The following is a 19458-nucleotide window of genomic DNA, read 5'->3' as shown; positions in this document are numbered from 1 at the left end:
TTCATATTCATGCAATGGTCTAGCAGAGTTGAGTGATAACCCTTCTATATCTGTGTGTGTGTGTGTGTCTATACGTACAAATATTAATGTAATTAAAGATATTAGGACAAGAACCATGCAGCCACAGTAAAGCATACACTTGGCTCTCAAAACAAATAGTTCTTGAAGTGTTATGGCATATTCCCAGCACCTCCTTTAGTCAGTAACTTTCTCTCCTCTTGTGGATGTTGTCAGCAGATAACAGACGTTTTCCATAAATGCATGTTTTCCAATTTCGTTAAAGCATCGTTTCACAAAGCTTCTCCAACTTTGTTGCTTGTAGGAGACAGAAGAAGATGGGTAGCTGTTGCTGAGCATGGCAAAGTGTATAGGGTATGGGGGCCTGAGTGCAGTGAAGACTGTTTTTCCTGGTTGGCGTAGGTAGATGAGTCTGTGTCAGTTAGTATTTCTTGTTTCCCCGGTCTTCAGCATTAAGTGCTCTGATACCACCTCTGGTAAGATAATGAGCATACCTTGTATACTTTGTATTTCCTTAGGTGCATTGGGTCTTAAAAGGTCTTAAAAGATGCTGAAGAAATCTTGTCTCCATTTTGCTTGTTCCATGGCCCAGCCTAGTAAGGGATTTCTCTGTAGTAAGGGATTTCTCTCAGTGAATCTGGATGGTTTCATATTAACTGTCAGTTATCTCCTTGGAATTAATTTTGTTCTCCTATATCCACTGGTTTTCTACAGTTTTCCTCTGTGTTGTGACAATTTTTTTTTCTTTGCTTGTTTTCTGTTGTTGGACTTCAGGGCGACTCTTGAAAGAAGAAAAGTCCCACCCAAATTACCCTCACCTCTTTGCTTTCAAAAAATACCCTAAAGTTACCTCACCACTTTCAACATTTTTTCTTCTAGAAAACATTGCAGATAACCCAGTTAATAAATTAGACTAAAATATTTGTTTGCTAAGAGATTATAAAAGTATGTGAATGCCATTCTTGCTCCAAACACAATGGAGTTTCACAATATTTTATAAGATTTTACTTACTCTTCTTGTAACTCATGCTACTTGTCTTAATGTTGAGGTTGGTAAAAAGTACCTTCATTTTACACTACAATGTAACAAGTGCTTTATTCCTAGTAGAATTGTGATTGTGTGTTAACAAAAGATAGCATTACAGTAAGAAGGTGTATATATATATTTTTTCTCCTTCGTTTAAAAACTTGTATTTTTGTACCACTAATGTAAATGTTTGGCTTTGTAAGAGAGTACAGAGTACAGTATAAGAGGCAAGAAACTGAATGGTGACTAAATGTGCTGGACACATCTAATAAAATAAGCATTTTTATGATTATGGGAGATTCTCATTGTTTAAACTTTTGTTTTTTTTTAACAAGCAATTGCATAACTCTTTATCCGGTGTTTCTTTCATCATACCAGCACACTAGGTATTTCTGATAACGAGGTTCAAAATTCGTATGGATAGAGAGCAAAATTTAGGTTGGAAATGAAGTCTAGTTTTTATTCAGTTGAAATGGAATCGCACCAAAAATGCCTAAATAGAAGTGGGCACATTTGGGGGGTACGAAGGGGGGAGCGCTGCACTTTCAAGTACATTTTGCAAATCTCTCTATGCTGTGTAGAACTGTCAAGTAAGGTAGAGCTGGACCTTCTTTGTTAATCCTAAAACCTCATATAATCCAATGGTGAGGAGACCTGTTCTGCGTAGTGTTAGCGTTACCTAGTCTGAGCTAAGGGCAGCCTGTGTGATGGGCACCTCTACAGGGAGGATCACAAAAAATGGGTGATTTGGCTCAGCCAGTGGAGGTGATCGTTTTCTCTCCAATGACTATGCAGAAAGCTGGCAATACCTAGTTCAGGCTATACTTAAATCTCAGGTTCTTGCTCTTTGAGGTGAATCACCTAAAGAAAGCATCCAATCTGTTGGGTGTCAGCCAGTGTTCCAGTCAGTTTTTCCCCCTTATAAATTTTGGTTTCAACGTGTTGAAAATGAATACAAACAATCCCCTGATTGTTTCCTTGTAACCTGGCCATTAAGTGTGAGAATGATTTATGAGATAACTTCCTTTTCTGCCCTCCTTTCGTTTTGCTCACTTGATTTGAGAGGAGTGATGACCGTTAGGATTCAGGAAGGCCATAGCTGATGAATAGGGGATACAGATCCTAATTTTAGAATTTAGAAATTAGAGTTCTAAGAATAGACAGGTGAAGTAGGGACGTAGCTATTCTATTCACAGGTAAGACATGAGGTCAAAAGCAAGATTTAGAAGTTAAAATTTCAAAAATTTGGAAGGAAAAACATGGGCTAGAACTACTAGAAACACAAGAACACTAGAAAGTGGAAGATTGCAAGGTAAGGAGGTTGAAATAAAATTATTTAAAAAAAAAATAAGGAAAACTACATTACAGAAAGCCCATTAGGGAAAACAAAGACAGACTGGCATAAGTGAAAGGAAGATCATAATATAGCAGAAAGCCATTTAGTATTTTAGCCTAGATCTGACTTCCAAAATATGAAAATTAAATACCTGAAAAAAAAAAGTATTCTGTTAATGAAATCAAATATAAATTCTGTGCTTATACTGTTGTAGATGTATTTTCTGATGAAGGAGGATTATCTCTGGCTTGAGTTATCTGTGCTTCTGAAAGGAATGATGCCTGTGGGTCCACTCAGAGTGGGGGTGGGTTTTAATTAACATTCCAAGAAATAGGCAGATCCTTCCTCTTTCTGAATATGGTAATTCAACCTTCCAAAGGCAAATAATGGGAATTGGTAGATGAGCAAAAGTATTTTTTTAATTATTATATCTGTTTAGTACTACTTTCAATTCAGTTGGCATAATTCTGAACGCTCACCTCTTTTGCGTTTATGTCTTCTCAATACGTATTTCTTTTCCATCTATGTCAAACCTTTCTGGGCTTTTGAACTCTTTTTCATTTTAACAGGGTGCAACATGTTTTTACATAAGGTTAAGGAGATTTTTTTACGTTACAGCATTTAGCTTTTGTTCTTGGTACTTCTTACATGATTTCTTGCATCCCGTTTAGCTGATGTTTTGATACAGGGGACGTGGTAAAGTGGTTCGCATAATTTTTGTCAGTCTTTATTTAGAAATCTGGTGTGCTTGGATGCATGTGTAGGCAACTAATATCTAAATAACTCTGCATTCTTAGAAAAATAGTTAGGCCACTTATGCCCTGATAGTTTACCCTTTTGTAAAACTGGCTAGAGAAGACAGAGGTGATCGCAGAAAAGAAGAATTCAATTTCCCATACTTATCAAGTGGGTTGTGGGATACTTGTCAATTTGCTGAAATTTGTTTTTTAAAAGTCCGTTGCCTAAACATGGAGCTCATGATCTTTCTGTGGTGCCAGGAGATAAAGAGCATCCTTTCAAAAAATCCTAAGTGTATAACAGAGTTGTCCTCTGAGCACTCAAAGTGGAATTTCTTTAGGAGCTGATACAAGAGGAGGAAATAACAATGATAGGGTTTTTTTGTTGCTTGCTTATTGGTTGTCCAGGTGCATTATCTCCATGCAAATATGTTACCGATATCCGTTATCTCAGTCCTTCGTTTCTTCAGGACACACCTATTTTTCACTAACTCTGAGGATTTTATTTATTTACTTATTTTTATTTAGCAGACTTTCCTCTCCTGAATCTGTTGTAATAAATGTAAGTCTTTATTGATATTTACATTGTCTGGTAACTGGAGCTCTAATAGTAGGCTATTAGCCCTGTCTTTGTTTCTACCTGCCAATAAATTCTTCTTATCCACTTTCAGTTAATACCTGTAAAATTTTTTTTTTTTTTTTTCCAACTTGTTTTGCTTGGACTTGGAATAACTGAGAGTCCTGGGGATATAAGAAATAATTTAGTAAATGTGTAAAATGGTACAGAACTTCTTTTCTTCATAAAATACAGAGCACATGGGATACATATAGTACAGTACAACATAGGTGTTTTATTGTTGTTACTTTAAAAAAAAAAAAAACTCCATAGCTTTCTTATATCTCTCTCACTATTGACTTTGCCTACTCCAAATTTTATACCATCCAAGGCCAAGAAAAGCCATACATGTAACTACAACAGTATGTTCTGTATTTGGCAACAATAACATGAGTGCATGTAGTGGATAGCTACTAGTCACCGGAGAGAGTTTCTTATGTGTGACTGCACGCTGGGGACTAGAAATCTTAAGGAGTAAAGCTGTTCAGATACTTAGGTGCCAGTTACTGAGAGCTAAAATCTAAACAGAAGTTCTTAGCTTGTCTCTCTCTGAAAACACAAGATAGAGTGCTATTCCTCTGCAATATTCAAATTACAGGTAAGTAATTCACTTTTATATGTAGTACTGCAACTTGAGGAAGGACGAAGTAAGGCATGTGGTCTGATGATTAAAATCTGCATACAAATTTTGGTGTAAATGTGTGTTCTTCCTAGGAGAGAAGCGTGTCTACCTGTCACTGCCCAGACCAGGGGTAAGTTGCTCTTGGGACTGTTTTATATACATTATACACTCTGTTAACTGACTGACTTCTTTCCATATTGCATTTAATGAGGATATAGCAATATCTTAGTAATACAGAATCACAGAATCATCTAGGTTGGAAGAGGTCTCCAAGATCACCTAGTCCAACCTCTGACCTAACACTAACAAGTCCTCCACTAAACCATATCACTAAGCTCTAACATGCATCTTGACTGGATGACTGTCAGTAAAATACCAAACTTTGTACATGTATTAACTGAATAATAAACATACTCAAAACTAGGGTAACTAGTCATGTAATATGTTTTAATAACTAAATTTGTAGGTGACCTTTAATTTCTGTTTTTTAATGTGACATTTTGTACCACATACTTGACTCCTATGCTGTGTAATAATAAATGCCTGGTCACTATTAAAATACTAAGAATAAACTCAACATACTGTAAAATAAGTCTTGGTACTCCTGACTTTTCGTTTTGGTATTGTTCTCTGAATTAACCTATTTTGAAGAAATGGACATGGTTAAACATATCATAGGTTCTTCAAGTAATGGGTTCTCATTTCCTTATTTGACCTTAAAGGTTTATAATGCAGGAAAAAAAAAAAAAAAGCAACACCAAATGTCCAGGTTTGGTTGTGAGGTAATTAATACCCTTACCTGAATAATTGACATTACTTTTTCTGAGAGTGTTTCTACGTTAGGAAACACCCTAAACCTTGTAATCAGTCATTTAACTTCCTTGATACGTACTGAATCCCTTCACTGGGAGGAGGAAGGGGAAGAATGATCTCAGAAGTTACAGTAAGCTCTGGGTTGTTTCTTTCTCTCCTTGCTTTCTCTCTTTAACCAGTAGTGTTGAGGAATTTGGGTGTGAAATAATCACCTATCTCCATGTCTTCTGTTGTGCAATTCTTTGACTTGAAACACAATATTATACTTCTGACCCTTAATGAGAAACGGGTAAGAGAAAAGGTCATCCGTTATAAATCCAACCTGCAGATTTAAATAGAATATAATTGTAGGCTGGGTGAGCATGGGTGATGTTGTGGAATTAGATTTACACAACTGTAATGTAGCAACAGTTAAGGATTTATTATATACCTTTAGAGCAGATAAAGTTAGATTATGTGATTTTATCAGCACTTGTTCAGTATCTAAGTATTAGTTAATTAACACAATGATCTAAAGAAATTTGCTACAATAGGAACAGTGACTTAGTTGAAGATTTCTGAATGGCAAGGTTCTCTTGAGACTTACTTGCAGGGTACTGGGGGGGAAGCAGTGTTTCTAAATCCAGTTGCGTGCTTCCGAAATACCTCCCTAGAGTGAATTACTCACCCTTCTCCCTTGCTGGCATTTGTCTGCGGATGAGTTTGTTCCTTGAGGAGTCAGCCCTGAGGCGCTCTTCTCCTCAGGGTACCCTGAGAGGCATGTCAGCACTGGGGAAAACTGAGGGTGCAGCCTGCTGTGGACCCTGGAGACCTCTAAGAGTTCTTGTTTGGGATCACTGTTTGTAGGATTGCGAGGCCACTGTCATTTGGTCAGTAATTTTCCAGAATTCAGATCGGCCAAATTGGATAGGAATCAGGTTGTACAGCCCCCCTCCCCTTAACACTTAGTTGTGCCCCTGTCAGTTAGTCACACCACAGGGCCCCGATGCGATCGGAGGGGAGCCCCGACCATCCGAGGCCTGTGTCGTATAAACAACAGGCCTTAAAGGAGTGAGGCAAAAGTCAGGCTTCACCACGCTCCATAGATAAGACGGATTGTGTCAGGATGACTTCTCCTTTGGTTATGGAGAAGAAAGAGATGAGGCTCAGTATTTATTAGATAAAGTGATTGATTTGTAGTCAAACTCAGGTTCCTTCATTACTTGCCCACAAGAGATTTCATGGGAATGAGCTCTGCCTGGGGCCCTGTTGCTGCCCAGTTCAAGGAGCGATCGCATTGAGGCCTGTTGTGGCTCACAAGCCTCAGCAAGACTTATGCCAAGAACAGGAGCAGAGCCCACCTGCCACAGGTGAATTTCACAGCTGTGGCACAAAATACTGGCACTGGAAAACAGACTGCTTTGGTGACCTGGTAGGGTTTTTGTCCCTGTCAGATTGTTCCGGTTTGACTAAGCTACATAGCTTCTGAGCTTCAGCCAACATTTGAAGAAACATTTTAAGTGATATTCCCACATAGTGGTTTGTATGCCTTTTAAAAATACTTTTTTTTTTTTTTCTTCCCAAGATTTAAATAGTTCTACTTTGCTCTTTTCTGGAATTTTGTCTTTTGAATTTTGCAAGATGCATAGGTTTGGGGGAGCTGGTCTGCTGTCCGTGGCTAATGCCAAAGCTGTCCCTCCACAAAGCCACACTGTTCCTGGAGATCTAATTAGTTTACCTTTTTGTTCCACCTTTAATTGCAACAGTGCTGCTTGTTGGTGTGAATGGCATGCTAGACCATGGTTTCCTAGTTGAGCACAGAGCAATGGTGATGATTCACGTGCGCTTAATGCACAGCTTTATTTTCCTCTGTAGTATTAGATGTCAAATCATGTTTTAAAAGCTGAGTGGTAACTGCTCATGTGCTTTTTATTTATTTATTTTTTTACCAATTTTCCTATTCAAATAGTGTGAGTGAACACTAGAATGGAGAAAACTACGAAGTTGACAAACACTTTGAGGTTTCTTTAGTTATTTGTGGATAAAGGCCACTCGAGGCTGCACCTCGAGTACTGTGTTCAGTTTTGGGCCCCTCGCTACAGGAAGGACATGGAGGTGCTCGAGCGAGTCCAGAGAAGGGTGACCAAGCTGGTGAGGGGTCTGGAGAACAAGTCTTACGGGGAGTGGCTGAGGGAGCTGGGCTTGTTCAGCCTGGAGAAGAGGAGGCTCAGGGGCGACCTTATCGCTCTCTACAGTTACCTTAAAGGAGGCTGTAAAGAGGTGGGGGTTGGTCTGTTCTCCCACGTGCCTGGTGACAGGACGAGGGGGAATGGGCGAAAGTTGCGCCAGGGGAGGTTTAGGTTGGATGTTAGGAAGTACTTCTTTACCAAAAGGGTTATTAAGCATTGGAACGGGCTGCCCAGGGAGGTGGTGGAGTCACCATCCCTGGAGGTCTTTAAAAGACGTTTAGATGTAGAGCTTAGTGATATGGTTTAGTGGAGTACTTAGTGTTAGGTCGGAGGTTGGACTCGATGATCTTGAGGTCTCTTCCAACCTAGAAATCTGTGATACTGTAAAGAAATATGTGCTGGTTTTCTTGAATACCCTTCACTCAGCAGCTTAAATTTTTGCCGTATCTTGTAGCCCAAAGTTTGTATGTAAATAGGAATCTAGTTTGGCTTTGTATTTGTTTCTTCTTTTAAGACTCTGCCTTAAAACTAATATTTCTTGAACAGCGATATATACAGTGTAGTCAAACTTAAATGACAAGTAGGAGCATCAATTCATACTTTTTTTTTCTAAATCTTTTGCTATGAGATCAGCTTGTCCTATCTGTAATACGTAGGCAGAATTACAGCATGTAGTCTGGGTAGACATTAAGATCCAGAATGTTTAAAAATTTGGGGATGGGAAAGAGAAATGACATGACAGCTAAACTCAGAGCAGCAAATTGCAGTAGGAAGTTAACAGTACTGTTTTATTTTTGCTCAGATTCCTCAAGTCAGAGATGGAGACCACACCTGGGGCTTATTTATGATGCTATTCATAATGAGTAGTGCTCCCCCTCTTCACTCTCTGGCAGGGATTCCTTAGCTTAATTTGCCTGAGTATTCCTACTAATTAATAGCAGCTCTTTTTAGATTCTCAGGCAAGGTTCTCAATCCTGCACTCTTTGTCATCCAACCTCCTCTAGTGGCTGACACTTACCTCTCCAAGCTACAACACTAGCTTTGCTCTTTTCATTTCCCTGCACTCCAGTGCAGTTTCTCAGTGTGGACTCTGGCTCCCATATTTATTAGTTTCTGCTGTCTTTTCACAGTGACAGCATTAGCACATGAAGCTAAAGCCTGAAACTGCTGCTCTCTACATGCAAATTAATTTACAACAAATCATGTATTACTGTGTACATCCGTTATGCAGTTTGCAAGCTCTGTCTTATCAAGTATTCCACTCACATCGGTACCACTAATTGTTTAATCTGAGACAATATTTGGCTTGCAGTCAAACATATTTTAGATAGTTTGTGGCTTAAATAGGAGATGGAAAGAAAAAAAACTTCAGAATTTCAATATTTGTTTCCATCTACTTCAGCGAACTGACACAGAATGACAGAATGATCAGCTATGTTGTCACGCCAGCATTTACGTGGGTTGTACCCTAGATCAGCTTGGAAGTTGGTTCAGCTAGTACCAAGTCACTGTCACAGCAGTGTCATATTTGTAGGGAAAATCAGCACAGTTGTACTTGATTATGACTATTTAGCAATACCTGTTAATCAGGATTTTGAAGATAAGGGGAAAAGATGGTACAGTGTGAGGAAGTAGAGAAGAGACATGAGCATGAGAACTATGGAAGAGGTCTTCTCCTTGAAACTTTACTGTGTCTGCAGGCACAGACCCTGTCTGCACTTGCCATTTCAGAAGAACAGTCAAATCGGAACAAATTCTTAGCTTCTATTGAGAAGTTTGTCCAAAATGCTGGAACTTTCCTGCACAGTCTGAGTATACAGCCATCTCTTTTTAATTTGTTTGTAAAAAATATTACCAGTTCTTTTTATTTAATAAATGTTATTTTTTTGTTTGAAACAGAAGCATAATGCAAATCTGAAAGCATTAAAGCCAGTCAAACTAGATACTGAGGTAAGACACCATCATTTTTAAAAAATATAAAAAAATCCTCATGTCTGAATAACGTATTTTCATGTGTTATGAATATTGTCACCATTTATAGGAACAGGCAAAAATTGCAAAACTTGGATTAGAACTGCACCTGCTCACATCTGATGTGGACTCTGAGACAGAGAAATGGGAGGATCAGGAGAATGAGATTGTGCAACATGGGCAAGGCATGTCAAGTATGGCTTATTCCATGTATTTATTTACCAGGTAATTATGCTGTATGCAGTATGTTTCAATGGGGAGAATAGAATTCGAAGCATTTATAAGAAATAAGGCAAATTTATTTTCAGAGTATAAGTATTGGGGGACAGTCAGAAAGCAGCTTCAATTTCTATCCTTGTATTTTATAAATTGTAATTTCTAAACTGTTTAGTAATAAACTAGTGTTTTGTTTTGTTTTTTAAGTGCTAAACATCTGTTTTGTTGCATAACAACTAATTAAATATCTGTCGTGTAGGGAAATATTTTAAGATGGATGGTCCTAAATATTTTCAAAACTAAGGGAAATAATGCACAGTTATATTACTGCAGATCAGAGTTACTGATCTTTGCTGTACTGAAGGGTGTTCTGAAATTTGTCTGCACAATGCCAGCCTCTTTGAATAATTTAGGATTTTTTGCTGAAAAATTAGAGATTAATCTCACCTAGTATTCCAGTATTATTCAGTATGCCAGAGACCCAGATTTCTGTCCTTGCTCAGCTGATGAGGACTGAGCAACTTCTGTCTAATTTCCCAGCAGTGCTCTAGTCACTGAAGTATTTATGTAATACTGTGAAATGGGGCTTCTGTAATAAGTTCTGTGAAACATCTTCCAAAAGAGTGGAATTTTACAGTTCAGTGGTGTTAATGCTTACATAAGTGGAACACCTAAGACTTTCTGGGATAGAGTGCTTTAATAGATAGGTAAAACATTTTAAGCAGTAACTGATTTTTTTTTTTCTTTGCAAAAGCTCTTTCGGTGTTATCTAGCTTTATAGCTTAATTCTCTGTGGTCCACTATTCATTCTGCGCCCTCGTGTGTTCGTTTTTAAGCATCATGCTGTCACCATTCAAATACAACTTAGTCCCTTTTCTTAGCTATGAGACACTAAGTATTAGTACTTCACTGTCTTTACTGGTAGATTTTCTACTTTAAATAGCTAAATATATTCTGCGTTTGATAAGATTTTAGCATGCCCTTTTTCATTCTTGTAATTTTCAGGTCCTTCTGTGTTTTGCAGAAATACTTCACTCTAGAAAAGAACAGAGGCTTAGTTACTGGCACAGGGGGAGGGGAGCACACAACCTCTTTTCTAGTCGATAAATGAAATAAGACTCCTTTCTAGAGCCTACACTTCAAAGAGTATATCAGTGTACCCTTCTTTTCAAATAGAATGGGAGGAAACCGTTAGAATGCTAGCTACTGAAAACGTGTTGCTACTGCAGCATGCAGGTTTGTGTTAATGAAAGAGCTCTGACTGTTGCTTTTTAAATACCTAGGCAGAGATGCTTTGTTACATTTATGATGCCAAGTATTTATTTATTTATAATAGTTACATGGAGCATGTTAAGAGAGTAGGCATTAAGAGATGTATCAAGAAGATAGGTAATAGTACAAACCATCCGACAAGGATGTAGGGATCACATCCTGCCTTTTGGTATTATAGATGTGTCCCCATTTCCCCCACACCTGGTATGTTTGTGTGAGAGACAGAGAAAATAAATTGTACAGGCAGCCAGCAAAATATTCTGCGGTCTATACATGGCATATATTCCGTTTTCATTGTTTCCACAGAGGAGAAGGACTTCTGAAAACTACTCAAGATTTATTTCATCAAGCAGAGGTAATACATTTATAATGAACTGGGAGTTAGGGATTCTGAATGAAGAACAAAATGCAACTTTAACTCTTTGATTCCTTATACATGAGTACAGAGTATCAGAAATTGACTGGCAACTGTAGTTCTTAAACAGCATAACTCTGGTACTTTCTGAAAGCTAACATTCCAGGGCTCTGGTGGGACCTTATTTAAGACATTACTTAAACTGAGATTCCAGTTAGGAATGGGAAATAGTGGCCTTCAGTGCAATAGTATTCTTCATTGAGTCACTTAGTTTAGTCCCTGATGGTGTTTACAGATACTTATCCTAATCTGAGCAGCAGTATTCTATTAGGAAAGGAAGAAGATGCAAAAATATGAATAATACAGACAAAAGACAAGGGACCAAATGAGGGACTATAATGTGACATTTCTACGGTATGTATGTTTAACAGGAGACTGCTTACCTGCATTAAGACAGTAAGCAAACATGGCAGGGTATCATCTAACCACAAAATTTTTGTAAGCTGCTCCAATTCAAAACATGTTTTTTCACATGTAAAGGGAAAAACTTTTAAAACTTTGCTTATGTGGGAGAATGGCAATGCGTTAGTGTAGGTTTTTACTTCAGAAGTCACTGCAAACTTGTTAATTATAAATGTATGCAACTTGCGCAAATATTTCCTGTTACCCTTTTAGAGTACACTATGTATTAAAACAAAAGGTACAAGGAGTGGCGGTTCATTTGCTTCACCTTTTTTTTTTTTTTTTTTTTAACGTGTTTTTTTCCACTTTCAGATTTTTGCAACAGAGGGCATGAAGCTTGCTTCGGCTTTTCAAGCCTTTTCTGATCAGGTGACGTATGACAACTGAAAAGCCATTCAGCTTATGATTTTAATGATACTACGTAAAGGCTGGTTGTTTTGTCTTCTCCATTAACTTAATATTGGAGTCTAACACAGAGTGGTTTTGTCTTCTTAAAACATACTGCAGATACACGATGACGACAAACCTTTGCTTCTGCTGGAAGCTGAAAAACTGATCCCTATGTGCAAGCAGCTCCAAGTAACAGCAAAAGCTTCTGTTCAGGGTAAAAGTGCCATATTTACAAAGGTAAAGTAAAAAATTATATACATCCCTGAAAATAAAACCTAACTTGTTTTAAAATATGGTATTTTACTAATTTATGCTCCTGATAAAACATGAAACAGTTAATAACAGCTGAATTTCTTCGACTGACAGAGGTCCATAAAAAGTAACAAGTACAAAATCTTATGTTGCAAAAGCATTTTTCTGCTATGCAATATATCGTTGTTGCCGTTCCTTATGTAGAAGAGGAATTTACTTCAACTTGAAGTAAACTATTTTGCACTTAACATGGTTTGAGAAGCTGATGTGCAAAGTATAGAGGAAGAACAGTAAGAACTGTTCCTCTTGATGAAAATGTTTCGTCTACTGTCTCACTGGTCACTGTAGCCGAAGCCATTTACTGCAGTATCCTGTGTTAGGAAAGGATGTTCTTCAGCACAGGTGCAACTTTTTCTGGACTTTTGTTTTCCCCCAGTAGCAGAGCAGGGCTTCAGTGAAGTTTATCCTGACCCCTTCATTCATGCTGAGAGTTTGAAAGGAGGCAAAATACGATACACTGGCACCCTGCATATATGGAAGCCTGCAGGTGGATAGTTTGAACATTACTACTCCCAGGCTTATATGACTATTTTCTTAAAGGAGCATGGATATCCAAATTTTGTCTAACTGGCCCAGATTTATCATTAATATTAATGTTTTACTGAACAGTTTCCTTACCAGTAACTTATCAACTTATAGAGTGTACAACAAATAAGACATTTTTTTCCTTATTATTGTTAAAAATAGTGAAATTACCATTTGGCTTTTGGATTTCACTGCTAGTAAAGAGTTTCCCAAGACAACGATGTTGTCCAAAAAAAAAAAAAAAAAAGGAAAGTTGTTCACAGACTTCCACTACATTGCTTTTTACTGCTGAGAACATTTTTCAAGGAACTTGTCAACATCTCCCTCAACTTTTACCCACTACATAAACAGAGGTACTGGAATTTTATCATGGTGAAACTGAGAATTCTCAGCTGAATAATATGAGATGGTATTTATCTTACTGTAAGCCACAGAACTTTATTTATATGAACCATAGTTAAGTGTAGCTCGCTAAGAAGTGCTCAAAGCATTAACTAAGGCAATTTGTATTACCACCACTGTAATAATTATTGTTATTCTCTTGTTATTGATACTTTACCTAAACATAAATTCCAAACCCCAAAGACTCTATTCGTGAAGTACATGCTTGCTTCTCAGAAAGTAAAAAGTCTACCCTACACCGCCTACTTTATTCTGCTATTGCTCATTTCGTTATATGTAAACTTATACATAGCTGCCATAAATGTTTCTGCATTGTTACCATAAGTAGGTCTACAAACCTGAGTGGTGAATGGAGGTCAGGCTTGTTAAGGAGCAGTAGTAGGATCTGTTTTTCTGTGCAGTTGGGTGTTTGTTTCCAATTAGCTATGTGGGAGATGTTTCAGTTTCGTGGGAGGGACAGCTGAGTTCTGAAAGGGGCTAAACCATCCAAGCTAATCAAAACCAAAGTCAGCACCTGAGAGCTACTGCTTGGTTTGTTTTACACTCGCTAGCTAAACTAAATGGGAACTCCAGTCTCTTTTATAGTTAGGTAGTGCTGAAAGGCTATCAAAACGATGTTTCTGAACAGCCCGAACTTGTGACCTCTGCTGAGTGTTATACATACAGCTTAAATTCAAATGCTTCAAGATTTAGTTAACCTTTAGTGTAACTCATATCAAGGTAAGGCTTATATGTCACACTGCTTTCTAAATCTTGCTGACAGGACATTGACAAAAGAAAAAAAAAAAAAGGAAGAAAAATAGTGAAACATAATATTACTCTCTAATACTATATTATTTTAGTTCCTTCTCCTGAGCTGTGTATTGTTCTCTTCTGTTTCCCAGCCCAAGTCTCCCTTTAACAGAAGGGATGCTGTTGTTTTATGAACACTAGAGAAATTCAAAACAGCTAGGTAAAACTTTCTGATTAGATGAGATATTTACGAAGGACAAATGTTATCCATTCGAGCTCAAAATAGATTATCATCTCATGTACTAAATAGTTGCCTGACAAAACTAATCAGCGATCTTACTCTACTGTACTTATCTTGTTTAGGTTGATGCATGCATTCAGAAAACAAAGAACGTGATGACTCTGTTATGTCAACTTCTTCCACTTTGCAGCAAATTAATGAGAAAGGTACTTGATTCATCTGCAGTATTTTAGTTTTTTCTTGTTTGCTTTTTGTTAGTTTGCTTATTTTTTTTAATAAATCTTCATTTTATACAGAATAAAGCAGGAAATGGCTATCTTAAACCTGCTCCACCATGGAGAGAAGACAGAATACGAACCGGCACAAATGCACACGCCCCAGAAAGGAGAGCTGAGACATTTGGCATCAAGTCTTTGGAAAATCATGTAACAAACATGACGTTTTTAGAGAGCAAGTAACTATAGCACTTAGAAATGCAGGAACTCCACCAGAGAATAACACTTGCTGAAGTTTCAATTTTGCTTTCATTTGTGGAAAGTCAAACCAGGTTAATTTGAATTAAAACCCTTGACCTTTGTCACATCTAATAGATGTCCCATTACTTAACAATTACAGCACCAACTAGTGTAATCGTTATATATTTTTATAATGTGAATGAATTTCCTACGCTCGCTATCGATACTGGTTTTGTAGTTAATGCTTCTGAATGTCTTAATGGATGTTCCAACCCAAAGATGCTGCTAATAGACGTTTCACGTAAAGAACCTTGTGCTCAATATGCGATATGTAACACTACTGCTGAAGTCTGTAAACTCATCTCTGGCCTGCTTCAGTCTATGAATTTATAAAGCCCAATCAGGAATATAGTCTGAAAGGCTGTGGCCTAAAGCACTGAAATGTTACCTTAGTTTTGAGTTATACCTGCAATGAAGTATAGTCCTAGGAAAAAACACTCCTGCAATAGCTGAACAAAGAATCTTAATTTTGTTGGCATGATTCATTCTTCCCAAATTATACTTCTATCTCATTAGTACTCCTGTCTCAATACCCTTTTCTTTTACTATCTTTATTTGTAGATAGCTGTTGTTGCTTCCTTTCTGATTAAAACTTATTGAGCAGAATCTGAATTGCATGTGGAACCACTGAAGTATTATGTAGACTTTATAGCATTTCAAATTGAAGTAAATAGATACTGATTATGACAAACTTCCGTAGAAAGGGCATTATTTGACTTCAGGATGCTAGGAAAACGTAGCCTGGTGTGAAATACTCTTTTTCAAGTTTATCTGCTCTTTGTATACAGGCTCATGTTGCATTTTATTTTTAATTTGCATTTGTCAAACTCCATGTTGTATTAGTTTAGCTAAATTACATGACAACTAAATTATGTGATTCTTCTGTATTATGCTTGCACTAAGCAGAAGCAAAGAAGCCTGTGGAACACAAATATTCTCCAAAATATCAATCTGTGCTTATTTAAAAGCTTGTTGTGGCACTAGAATTGAGGAAAAAAAAAAGAAAGCAGATTTTCATATACAAAATGGACTGTTTTATTCTTGCGCGAAACCAGCGTTTTAAGTTCCACGTTTAAAAACAGACACACAGGCCTTTCAATCCTATGAAAGTTACAGTGTCCAAGAAACTTATTAAATATCAAATACAGATGATGCCTGTATAATTAACTTCATGCAGAATTATTATGACGTTTCAACAAAACCTCCTCGTATTCCTCCTGCGTCAGAAGTCCCTGAGTTATACTCTTGCTCTCTTCAAATTTGGGTAGAACCACTGCAATGTATCCCTCAGTTGATGGCTAAAAAGCAAGACTGAAGTTAGTAGTAAAATAAAGGTTAGAAAATAAAAAGCAAGAAAGTTTCTCACCTTTTCTTGCAAAATAGCTGGATTGCTAAGAATGTTTTCATTCACTTCTATCAGTCGCCCTCGTATACAACTGTGAAAGTAGTTAGATTCAGTAAACGTGCACGGTATGTCAGGCTGTAGGGGGCAAAAGGAGGAAAATATCCTTACCTATAAATAGTGTACTCTTCTCCATCTGTTGAGGATATCCTGCACAGTGGGGCAAGTTCTGTTAAAAACTGAGCTCCCTGCATTTGAAAAAAATAACACATATATATATACACACACACACACACACACACTTTTAATTGCACAGGTCTTCTAAGATATCATCAGCAATATAAGTTTGTAAGCTGCAGAACAAAGCAAGGAAGTGGGATAGTTACAGGTCATTGCAAGTTATGTATTTATGCTCTTCTACTGAAGAGATGACAACTGTGTGCACAAACAGAAGCTTGTAAAAGCTTATAAATTTACTTATAACTGGTTGTTGTGGAATAACAGATTTGTAGTTTAATGAAATTAGAATAAGCAAAAGGAGGAGAAAAACATAGCTTAGTTAACTTTAGCATAAGCAGTTTTAACTACACGTTTGAAAACCCACCAGGAAAAACTGAACTAGGCCATCTGCTGTCTAGGTCTATTTGACAAAAACAGTAGTTTCCAAATCCTTGGCATTTTGGTGAAAACAGTTTTTTGTTTTTTTTTTTTAATCTATTACGGGATGTTTAAGTCCCTCTGTATACCACAACAAAATGACTTATGAGACTATTAACATTGGTTTGAGCAACACTGGAAACCACCAGAGCTGTACGATCCCTGTAACACCCTGGTTGGGATGCTCTCTCTCTCTCTCTCTCGAGTCATAATTATTTAACTAGGGAGCGGCTTAAAATAAAACACAAAGGTAACTTGCTAAGTTTCAATTCTAGAAAGGACAGAAAGTTTCAGGCAGTTTGAGAGACTACAGTGAAAGCTAACCAAATCAAAGACATACCCTTTTTGACTTCCCAGAGACCTTATTCTGAAGTCTGCTACAGTTGGGGCTGATTTGGTAATTAATACTTTTAATTGTTTTTCCATTTTGAAGAAGAGGGTGGGCTTCTGCCAAGGTGATGACGCAGATTCTGCAACAAGAGTTATAATTATTATGCTGTAGTTGTGAAAAGCCATGCCTTTACGTACCCTAAGCAAGCTCCACCACCTTCTCTGCCAGTACTGGTGGGATTTAAAACTGAGACTGGGACTTCACTTGGGCTTCTAGTTTGAAATGCTAGCAAGACTTTCTCCATCGGATACTTGATCTTCCATAGTATACAGTGGAAGTTTAGTCCCTCTACAGTTTAGCAGGAAAGTTCAGCTGACAGTTCAGCTTATTGCAGCTGGGTCACTCAGCAGGCCCAGAGGCAGCACGGGGGTTGAGCAGGGTAACGCAGAAAGCTATTTACCTGAGCTAATGATGAAGAAATTACGGTGATTATTGCCTGTGGATGAGACAGAAATTTAGCTTCCTACTTAGACAAATGTCAGCTACTGGATGAAACTGGACTCACTTTCTTCACGGCATCTTACTTGAAGTGAGCTCTACCAAACTGGATGGAAATTGAACTCTGATCTAAAGCAACCCACAGAGAAGACGCTTCATTTTGAGACACTAGGCTGTCATCAAAAAACAGTAAACTTGGTAATTACACAGAACCAGAGCTTTTATCCAGTGTTGCACTCCACATGCGCGTATTTAATTTACTTGTGTTGGGACCGCTGAAGTAGCTGCTTCAAGATGAAGTAAAGCATGGTTTGCTTTTGAAGGACGATGTTGCAGCAGAGGGCAACAGTTCTCGGACTAGCCAAAGGTGAAGCTGGGGGCTGTCAGTGGTCTACCTGTGAATTGGGTTTTAGCTAACCTGCTGCTTGCATCCCATCTTTTTCTAAGGGTGGAGAATTTCTTGTCACAAAACCGGAGTGCTCAAGACAAACCCAGCTGTAGAGCTGAGACCTAACTTCACCCCTATTTTAGACCTGCACTTAATGCACAAAGCCCACAGCCGGCACCCTGATGCCACTGCAGCGCCGAAGCTCTGCAGGGTCTGGGCAAGCCGCTCCCCACAAGAGGGAGCTGGATCCCGGTGAACACGGGCTGTATGCCCCGGCATTACCGGGAAGCTTTGCAGCAGCTCAGAGGAACCAGAAAAGCCGCTTCTCTTTGACCCCGGCTTCCTGCGAAGAGCAGGAGGATCTGGGAGCTGCCACCTAGCCATTAGAGCTGAGGCCTCGCAGTGCAATTCAAAAAGGATTTTTGTGATCCTAAATGGCACCAAACCAAGCCACGGCCCCACCCATTATAAGGGCAAAGAGGTTATTTTACTGAGCACCCAGCCAGAGGTACTGTAGGAAACGTCAGCATCATGGTTTAGCTGGTGTCAAGCTCTTGCTTGATTTTGAGCTCGTAAGAGCAGTGGGCAACCCACTGGGAACAACAGACACGCGTCTCCACCTCACCTCTCCTCAAAAGATGAGAAATTTGAAGCTGGGAAGATGAAGGCTGCCTTTTTCTGCAGCAGACAGCAGGCAAGTTCTGCTCATCCCGCAACAACTGAGCCACACCACAGACGCCTGGCACACACAAGGAGCTGGGCACGTTGCATACAGACCATGCCACTGCACAAGGGAGAAGCAATGCACACATCTCTGGTTCCTATCTCGTGCTCGCTGCCTACCTCTCTGTGAACGCACAGTTAAAAGCGAGTGCGTAGTGCCAAACAGAAAGGGCTGAATCTGAATTGAGCCAACTGATTTCCTGGAATCCAAGTGAAGCAGACTGCTTCCAAATATCACCGTGGAGAAGGCTCTGAACCGCCTCTCATTTAGGAGAGCCCTTGCAGCAGGGGAGGCTGCAGGGACTGGAGGGCAGCGCCGCAGCCGCTGAGGCTGAGCACGGCGGGCGGAGCAGGGCGCCCACACGCGGTGCTCCTGGGGAGCAGTGACCGGAGAGGCGCAGGACAGGACGCGGGGTGCCCCCGGGGAAGCCGGGCCCCCACAGCCTGCTGCTGCTTAGGGGGAGCCCAGGCCCGCCGCCACTCGCCTGTTGGAGTGCTGCAGCACGCAGAAGTCCTCGCACGGCCGCCCCTTCACGTCTGCAAAAGGCCACAAACACGGGTGAGGCCGCGGGCCCGCCGCCCCGGCCCCTTCCCTGCATCCCTCCCTCCCCGGCCGCCCCGCACCTGGCTTGTACCAGCGGGTGAAGTACCGCGCCGCCCCGCCGCCGCCCGCCCGCCCCGCCGCCATCTCGCAGCCCGCCGGGCGCAGGCGTGGGGGCGGCCCCGCCCCGAAACCAGGGCAGGGCGGGAGCGGAGCGGGGGAAATCCCGCACCGTGAGGGGGAGAGGC

General features: G+C 39.5%; 2 protein-coding genes and 1 long non-coding RNA gene across 3 annotated transcripts in view; 2 read left to right on the top strand and 1 right to left on the bottom strand.

Annotated features, from left to right (window-relative positions):
• CTNNAL1 (catenin alpha like 1) overlaps positions 1-16087 on the top strand; it is a 58742-nt gene extending 42655 nt beyond the window's left edge. Inside the window, exons 12-19 of the mRNA XM_083824845.1 lie at positions 4449-4486; positions 9237-9287; positions 9379-9533; positions 11103-11151; positions 11926-11982; positions 12121-12240; positions 14338-14421; positions 14512-16087. Coding sequence (XP_083680971.1) covers positions 4449-4486; positions 9237-9287; positions 9379-9533; positions 11103-11151; positions 11926-11982; positions 12121-12240; positions 14338-14421; positions 14512-14673 — 716 coding nt within the window. The 3' untranslated portion in view covers positions 14674-16087. The remainder of the gene's footprint in view (positions 1-4448; positions 4487-9236; positions 9288-9378; positions 9534-11102; positions 11152-11925; positions 11983-12120; positions 12241-14337; positions 14422-14511) is intronic.
• Positions 4493-8068, top strand: LOC310894588. The gene is made up of 2 exons (XR_014580023.1): positions 4493-7195; positions 7727-8068. It is a non-coding gene; the product is annotated as an uncharacterized lncRNA (long non-coding RNA).
• Positions 15742-19406, bottom strand: ABITRAM (actin binding transcription modulator). Its single transcript, XM_083824849.1, has 6 exons — positions 19294-19406; positions 19155-19206; positions 17070-17199; positions 16244-16320; positions 16097-16166; positions 15742-16028 (listed from the first exon to the last, which is right to left on the bottom strand). The coding sequence occupies exons 1-6, from the start codon at positions 19355-19357 to the stop codon at positions 15900-15902; spliced, it is 522 nt and encodes a 173-aa protein (XP_083680975.1). The 5' UTR covers positions 19358-19406; the 3' UTR covers positions 15742-15899.
• Positions 19407-19458: the final 52 nt, after the last annotated feature.

Source organism: Anser anser, assembly GCF_964211835.1.
Source record: "Anser anser genome assembly, chromosome: 2".
In the NCBI taxonomy this organism is placed as follows: Eukaryota; Metazoa; Chordata; class Aves; order Anseriformes; family Anatidae; genus Anser; species Anser anser.
Note: the sequence above shows the minus strand (reverse complement) of the source record. Positions and strands in the feature narration are given on the sequence as shown.